The sequence below is a fragment of the Phasianus colchicus genome, chromosome 1, assembly GCF_987193195.1.
Source record: "Phasianus colchicus chromosome 1, bPhaCol1.hap1.1, whole genome shotgun sequence".
In the NCBI taxonomy this organism is placed as follows: domain Eukaryota; kingdom Metazoa; phylum Chordata; class Aves; order Galliformes; family Phasianidae; genus Phasianus; species Phasianus colchicus.
Window position 1 is genome coordinate 53,185,337 of NC_143436.1, and position 8,384 is coordinate 53,193,720.

General features: G+C 47.7%; 1 protein-coding gene across 2 annotated transcripts; it reads left to right on the forward strand.

Annotated features, from left to right (window-relative positions):
- The first annotated feature begins 529 nt into the window (after positions 1 to 529).
- On the forward strand, positions 530 to 7,730 carry LOC149919608 (E3 ubiquitin-protein ligase Topors-like). 2 transcript variants are annotated; one of them, XR_016467880.1, is made up of 2 exons: positions 530 to 5,100; positions 5,310 to 5,396. XR_016467880.1 is itself a non-coding variant. In XM_090143131.1 (2 exons), the coding sequence occupies exon 2, from the start codon at positions 5,392 to 5,394 to the stop codon at positions 6,478 to 6,480; it is 1,089 nt and encodes a 362-aa protein (XP_089999257.1). In that variant the 5' UTR covers positions 537 to 5,100; positions 5,310 to 5,391; the 3' UTR covers positions 6,481 to 7,730. The 2 variants fall into 2 exon arrangements, 1 of the variants encoding a protein (XP_089999257.1); XM_090143131.1 differs by having other exon boundaries at positions 537 to 5,100; positions 5,310 to 7,730.
- The last annotated feature ends 654 nt before the right edge of the window (positions 7,731 to 8,384 follow it).

Here is an 8,384-nt window from a genome sequence, read left to right on the forward strand (position 1 = left end):
GTAAGTTGTCCTGACTAAAAATAACCTTCAGCATGTTAGATTGCACAAGAATTCTTCTAGTAGCTGGGGACCCAACCAAACAAAATCTGATTGCAAAACTGTAAAATATCAGCAGGCATAAGCGACTACCTACCTAATAGAAATAGACTAGGGGAAGTGTTTGACCATTGCAGGACACACGAGCACAATGACGTCAAAGCCATACAGTATCCTTAGAATCACAGTGCCCTGGTGCTGCTCAGACCTTCATTGTGCTATGGCGGTCCTGTACCAGGAAGGTGGCCCAGTACCTCCCAGTCTGGTAGTGTGATTGTTTCCACAGCACAAAGCTATGGAACACAGGGGCTTGGAGGCAAGTTGCACCTGGAGAAAGCTCTTGGCCCATTTTTCTACATAATGTACAAACACGCTATTTTCAGTTAAAGGAAATGTAAATTCTCAGCTTTTTAGCTGCACTCCAGTGTGTTTGTTTCTAGTGCATAAATGGCCCCAAAAAAGCCAAACCTCAAATTTTTTTTTCGAGTTTTGTTGTCCTAAAAGCAGATTCGCCACCCAGTGTGCAATAAGTCACTGACAACAAACTGGGGAAAGGCATTGCTTATTTATTCCAGGATTGCAAACTTGGGTGCCAGGTGAGTTCCCACAGATCACACACAAGCACAAAATGATCTGCATAATCTTTATATACAAAAGTTGCAAAGTCAGTAATTTTCCAGACTGTTCTCCTCATGATAATGGGCCAGAATTTTCCATACAATGATAACATTGCTGACTACATACTTCCACAGCTACACATACTCAGGGAAAGTGTCTACACATGGGCTGGGATCTGTGTGAGATCTGGGGGTGATGACCTGTGACCCGACTGAGAGCTGTGGATTAAAAGTGAGGACTAGACAAATTGTCATGGTTTTGTGATTTTTGGTTTTCGGTATTCCACATCATAACATCATGTGGGGCAGTGGGAGTTTAACTGTTGGTGCTCAAGCTCTGGGTACCTGCCTGGAAGAGAAGAAGAACTACATTCCTCAGGGGACTTTGCAGTCACAGAGAGTCTCGAGATACAACTCCTGGCAAGGTCACCTGATGCACTCTTCTTAGCCTGCTCTTCGTCAGCTCTCCTCCCTTTTTCTCCCTGCTGCTCAACTGGACTGCGCATCTCACCTCAGCTCTCTGCGTTGTGGTGAGGTCTATCCACCTTTCGGACATTCTCTCTCTCATTATATTTGATTTATTAGCTTCAAATTTAATTATATTGTATTATAGTGTGTTATCTTGCATTCTGATAGTATATTTAGTAAATTAGTTTGTTTCTCCTCAGATCGTTGCCGCTGTTTTTAATTATTTTGGGGTCCCCTGTTCCCTTTTTCCGGAGGCGTGGATCTGCGGATCCCTCCGCCCCGCTAGTCACGGAACTGGGCCGAATCAGCCCGTAAACCGTTGACATTTTTGGTGGATAATGCGGGCAAAAGCTGCTTTTTAGTTTTTTGGAACAAATCTCTCTCTGCTCTCGGAGAGTTTCGTTGGGAAAGTTTATCTTTTTCACAGGTGCTCACTGAGAACTTGACCTTGAAAGTCTAGGCAGACTGCCAATACTCTGGGATATTTGTAAACTTTGAGCACTGCTATCTTGTTTTTGTAAAGAAAGAGAAAAAAATGATTCTGCTTTCTCTTTTAAACCTGTTTGCAGAGGGAGCTGCTAATTTTACAGAACTTGGGATTTTTAAGCAGGCTCCCAGTCTCTCCTTTGAATCCTTTATGCAGTTTTTGAATGCTCACCTGATCATGTTGTCAATCTCCCTGAATGTTCTTCTCATCATTTCACTCAGTATTTGTATTTATCATATTTTGAGGAAGCCTTCCCCAAAACTAGAGAATACTGAGTGGCAGGGAGTGTGGAGAGGCTTGGAAGAGACTTTAGAGAGATGGACATCTTCGGTGTCATGGAACTTTACTCCTGAACACCTGAAAGACCCTGAGACGCATACTTGAAACAGGAATGTTGCAGCTCAGGCAGATCTGAGGAGGCACAAATGATTTGGGGCCTAGCTAATGCTTATCGGGCCTTATTCAATAGTATCCCAGAGAGGGAGAGAGTTTGTGAAATTGAGAGAGAGTGTCCAAGAGCTGAAAGGGAGAGTTTGCAGGAGAGACTCCGAGCAGAGAGGGAGAATCTCCAAGCTGAGAGAGAGAGTCTCCAAGCAGAAAGGGAGAGTTTGCAGGAGAGACTCTGAGCAGAGAGGGGAGAATCTCCAGGCTGAGCGAGAGAGTCTCCAAGTTGAAAAGGAGAGTTTCCAGGAGAGACTCCGAGCAGAGAGGGAGAATCTCCAGGCTGAGCGAAAGAGTCTCCTGGTCAAGGGAAAAGACCTCCAATCTCAACGAGATGCCCTCCAAATCGAGAGAGACTCCCTGCAATCCAAACTCGACACTCTCCAGTCTGAACGGGACACTGTCCAAACTGAGAGAAACACCCTTCAATCTGAACTGAATGCTCTCATGATAGAAAAAGACAGACTCCAAGCCGAGCTGGAGGGTGAGAGCATTGGAACTGACCAACATGATCAACCACAGGAGGCACCAGAATTGATATCAGTTGCCCCTGTGAGAGGATGGAAAATGAAACGAATCTTGACTCAGTTAGAAGAGAAGAAAGAGGAGCAAAGAGGTCCAGAGGAGTGGCTCCGAGATCCAGGGGAAGCGCCCCCGAGTCCAGGGGAGGGACCCTCAGTAAGACCACGGTCACCAACACCTATAAGGGCATCAAGGAGTCCTGAAACAGTAAGAGGTGAGCAAGACATTGTTACCATTGTTGATCGATCTCTGAAAATGAATGAAATTCGAAGTCTGAGAAAAGACTTTTCACGTCACCCAAATGAGCCTATTGCCACTTGGTTACTTCGTTGTTGGGACAATGGGGCCAACAGTGTGTGGCTAGATAGTAGAGAAGCTCGCCAGCTGGGTGGCATTGCTAGGGACTCAGCCATTGACAGAGGCATTAGTACATGCCAGAACCAGGCCTTCACCCTCTGGAAGAGGATGTTGTTAGCTGTAAAAGAAAGATACCCCTTCAAAGATGATCTGATGCCTGAGAAAAAGAAATGGACTGATATAGAAAAAGGCATCCGTTATTTGAGAGAATATGCTGTGGTGGAAACGCTACATAGCCCTGATTTCATTCCTGATGAGCCAGATCAAGAGCATGATCCTGAGAGAGTCAGGTGTACACCAAATATGTGGCGTACATTCACAAAGACTGCACCAGAAAGGTACGCCAGTACATTTGCAGCAATGTATGGCAGAGGGGAAAGAAGACCCCTTATAAACGAACTGATTAATAAACTTCAAGACTTTGAGTTACATTTAAGCCCTCTGCGAGCTTGTGTTTCAGCCATTGCAAAAGTAGCTGAAAAGCTGAACAGAATGGAAAACAAACAAGAAGATATAATAGATAAACTGTCAACCGTGCCTAATGCTGATGGATCCACGGTGGTAACAGATACATCCAATGGGGACCAGAATTCCCAGAACAGCCTTCTGGAGGGGCTGATCAAGTTGGTTTCCTCCCAGCCGGTGTCATCCAATGTCTCAGCTATCAAAAGAAGACGTCCTCCTGCTCGAGCAAGTGACAACAGTAAGACTGTCACGTTTTGCCTTGTGGCATTACCTACGTGACCATGGAGAAGATATGAAGAAGTGGCATAAACAACCTACTCCTGCACTTCAAGCACGGGTAAAAGAATTACAAGACAAATCAACCACCAAGGTGAACTTCTCCAAAAAGGTGATTGCTCCAGTTGCTGCAGACAACGGAGGTAACAAATAGAGGGGCCCTGCCCCCAGCCAGGGGGGGGAAAGGGATAATAGAGTATATTGGACTGTGTGGGTTAGATGGCCTGGCACATCAGAACCACAGAAATATAAGGCCCTGGTGGACACTGGTGCTCAGTGCACTCTAATGCCCTCGAGTCACCAAGGGACAACATCAATTTATATTCATGGGGTGACTGGGGGTTCCCAAGAGCTGACTATGTTGTAGGCCGAAATCAGCCTCACTGGTAAAGACTGGCAAAAGCACCCTATTGTGACTGGCCCAGGGGCTCCATGTATACTTGGTATTGATTACCTCAGAAGGGGATAATTTAAGGATCCCAAAGTGTATCGATGGGCCTTTGGAATAGCTGCTGTAGACGCAGAAGGTGTTAAGCAGCTGTCTGTTTTGCCTGGCCTATCAGAAGATCCGTCTGTTGTGGGGTTGCTACGAGTAAAAGAGCAACAAGTACCGATTGCTACAAAAACGGTGCACAGGCGGCAGTACCGTACCAACAGGGATTCCTTGCTCCCCATTCAGAAACTGATTTGTCAACTAGAGAATCAGGGAGAGATTACCAAAACTCACTCGCCTTTTAATAGTCCCATATGGCCAGTGCGTAAAGCCAGTGGTGAAGTGCCACTGGATTTGCAGCTCACCAGTGAGGAGGAAAACAATGGAGTGAGTAAGACTGGATACAGCATTGGCTACAGCAAACATGTCCTAAGGGAAAATATGATCTGAAGGAAGAAAGACTGAAAAAGGAGAGTCAGGAATTTTAAGTTCAGGAAAGTGATAGACTGACTATATAAAGACATGTGGCTTGGGATCCCATGGGAAAGAGTCCTGAGGGACAAAGAAAAGGAATAAAGTTGCCAGAAATTTAAAAAGACATTTCAGTAAGAAGAAGAACACCCCACCATCAAGAATTAGGAATCCTGAAGATGCGGTAAAAAACAGCAGTGGTTGAGAAAGGATCTGAAGGTCAGTGGCATCACAAAATAAGATGCTGTGATGTCTCTGTGCGAGGCACTGTGACCTCAGCACCCTCACTGCTCAGGTTTGGGCGCAGGCAGAGCCTGGCCCAGTCAGTCTCGTGCCTGGACTCCTGCCGAGCGTGTGGTTGGCGAGGCTTGGAGGTGGAGCGAGCATTTGTCTTGGGTGCTGGGCTGTGCTTTGGGCACTGCTGGCAGTGGCTCTCGGTGCCCATCCTTACAGCCATCACTTGCATTTCCCTGGTCTGCCTGGCTCAGGCCACCGGGGCCCCAACGGGCACACGCGCAGCAGCAGAGGTGAGCTGGGTGGGGACACGTCCCCCAGGGTGGCAATGGAGCGAGTGCTGAGATATGGGGAGCTGCCAGGGCCACGGTCTGAGGGCCCTGGGAGGGCATGGAGCACAGGCGGGCCCCAGTAGGGCCGAGAGGGTGTCCTGCCGAGGGACCTGGGTGTTTCCGTCCTCTGTCCCTGGGACACTGACTGACGGCGGCCTCTGTCTTTGCAGTGTGCAACATTTACCCCCGTGGTGCTGCAGAAGAGGAGCAGCTCTTCATCTTCGCTCCCCAGCACACCACAGAGTGAGGAGCATGGCAGCAGAGGAGGAATGGGTATGTCCCATCTGCCGTGATGCGCGCAAGGACATTGCCTACGCGATGCCGTGCCGTCACGAGTTCTGCCTCGGCTGCATCCTGCGGTGGGGCAAGCAGCAGGACAGCTGCCCTCTCTGCAGGAGGGTGATGGAAGTGGTCAAGGTGGCAGCGTTGGATGATGACGAGGACCTGGACTTTGTCATCTGGCCTCCAGCATCACCTGTACCCGCCTGCTTCCAGGGAGCCATAGCTCCCAGTTTCAGCAGCTCAGGCTCTTCGCTATCCTCTTCGCCACCCCCTTCACCGTGGTCGGATGAGGAGGCAGAGGATGAGGAGGTAGAGGTAGAGGCAGAGGCAGAGGCAGAGGCTGAGGAGGTGCCTACGGTGGGCGGTCTCCCACCTGACATCTGGGCAGATCTGTTCAGGCAGCACCAACAGATCCTGGACCCTGTGCTGCCCTGGCTGCGCCAACAGCTGCGAGCCATCTTTCACACACACTGGTGGCCGGCAATGGCAGCGGAGGCCTACCTCCTGAATGCCCTGTGTGAAAACGGGCCGGACGGCGAGTGGCTGACGGAGCTGACACGGCCTGCCCTGGACAACAGAGCGGAGGCGTTCGTCCAGGAGCTCCTCAACACCATTGTGCGCCAGTGCGGCGAGGAGGCGCACAGACTGCTGGGTCTGCCGGACGCCCACGTGCCTGAGGGGCGGGAGGAGGGCCCTGCAGCCAGGGGGCAGGACAGCCCTGTGGCCGCCCCTGGCCCCACTGCCTCCCCAGAACTGGACCTCACGTCGGGGCCCAGAGTCAGCACTGCAAGTCCCAGCGTTGAGGAGGAGACCCGCACAGCAGTGGCTGACATTCTTGTGGGTGCCAGTCACGTCCCTGCTGCACAGTTGGCGAGGGAAGCGGAGGAGCCCCTTGAAGAGATGGAGCAGGCAACGGCAGCAGGTCCCTCTGCCCGGGGCAGCAGTCCCTCTGCTCCTGGCCACTCGCCTGAGCGGGCCCGGCGGCCCCCTAAGAGGAGGGCCAACAGTGACCAGGACTCACAGCCGCCCTGCAAGAGGCCGCCCCCTCGGCCTCAGTAGCAGGGCTTTACGCTTCTCTTTACTTAAAAAATAATAATAAAAAAAGATTACTCGGAATGACAGAGTCAGAGAGTTGTACGGGTTAGAAGGGATCTCTGGGGATCGTGTAGTCCAATTCCCTGCTAAAGCGGTTTCCCTGCACTAGGTTCCACAGGAAAGCGTCCGGGTGGGTGAGTCTCCAGAGAGGGAGACTCCACAAGAACCTTGCGCAGCTTTTTTTGACATCCAGTTCCTTGTCCACAGAGTTCCTTTCCAGCAGCTCAGCCCTCCAGCTTTACTAATGTGCGTGATTACTCCTTCCCAGGTGAAGGTCTCTGCACTTGCTTTTATTATACCTCATTAGGTTCCTCATCCTCCTCCCCACCCAACTGTCCATCCTCTCCATATCTCACTGAATGTCACACAGTCTTCTGGTATGTCAGCCTCTCCTCCCTGATTCTTTCCATCAGCTAACTTGCTGAGGGTTCATTCTGTATCTTTATTCAGATCATTGATTGATCTTGTGATACCGAGATTGAGAATGCATGTGAATGCACAGAAGTATGCATATACTGCAACAAACATTATTCTTTGAGATTTTTGTCTGTCCTGCCTTCAAATCTTGGCTTCAGAAGTATGCATGCAGCTGGTGGGGAAAGGCAGTTTTCAGCAGGATGTCAGCTTTACGACTATTTTTAGGCAGGAGGCAGGAGATGAAAGGTTTGCCTTCAACCATGCAAGGATCACATCACAGGCAGTGTTTTTGTTTTTCTGATCAGCTGGTCATAGCTCAGCTACACTCTACTGACTGTATGAAAAATGAGTGTTGTGCTTGCTGACTTGAATTTTTAAGTTTCTTTCCAGGAACACCTGCAAACATATGCTAACACATTGATATGACAACCTGCAGGAAACATCTTATTTGCTCAGAAGGCACGGGATGCAGTAGGTGAATGCTTTTTCAGGCACCTGTTTGAAACTGTAGAAAAGATGAAGAGGGGGAGACCAAGAGATGAAATAACAGCTGACTCCAAGATTTAACAAGAAACAGGAAAAACTATGCAGCTACCTGTGCCCTCAAAGTAATAGAAGTATTTTTGTGTAACAGATAGAAATAGTATGACGCTTTTTTTGCTAAATGTGAAGTTTAGTAAAACTGTGCCTGTATTCTGTGCCTGTATTACCACTATTTTATAACTTACTAGACTCTATCCATGTAATTTTATATAGTAAATAGCAATTGCATATTTTCTCTAACTGCAGCAAAAGAGGTTTTAATTATTTTAGGGAAGCTGGAAATGGAAAATGGTCAGTCCATTCTTTTGTTTTTCATTAAAGAACTTGTTAATTATTTTATTTTATTTTATTTTATTTTATTTTATTTTATTTTATTTTATTTTTACAAGTCTTGTAATGCTTGCTGGCTTTGTAAAACAAATATGACATCTGTTTGGTAGCAGGAGTTGGGGAAGAAAGAAAATTTCTTTGTTATGATTACCAAAATCTGCTACATTTTGTAAATCAGAATATGTATGTTCACTCTCAAAAATCCTTGTAACTGCCAAATGCTGTTTTTGTGTTTTCTGCATGTTTCCACGCTTCCCTCAACTGTCTCTTCTATGTCTTTTGACTGTGTTATAACACAAAACTATAGTCTTTTCAGAAAAATCGAACAGCATCCAGAGATCTAAACTCTCCCAATACAGAGTCCTGGCCTTGTCAACAAAGATTTTTGTGCTGCACTAGTGCAGTGTGTTATCTTTCTCTTCTGTAGCTAGTTCACACAATCAGTCTATCAGCTATATTAGTTATGCTATTAACTGAAATAAACGAGGTTTAATTTGGCACTCAGCCTCCCAGGGATGGAAAATAAATGTTGTTCTACATGAAATGTTTTGGTGTGGAAGTCATGATGCAAATTCAAG

What these genes read in the sequence shown, in the direction of transcription:
- LOC149919608 (XM_090143131.1), top strand. Translation starts at nt 5,392, where the DNA reads ATGGCAGCAGAGGAGGAATGGGTATGTCCCATCTGCCGTGATGCGCGC.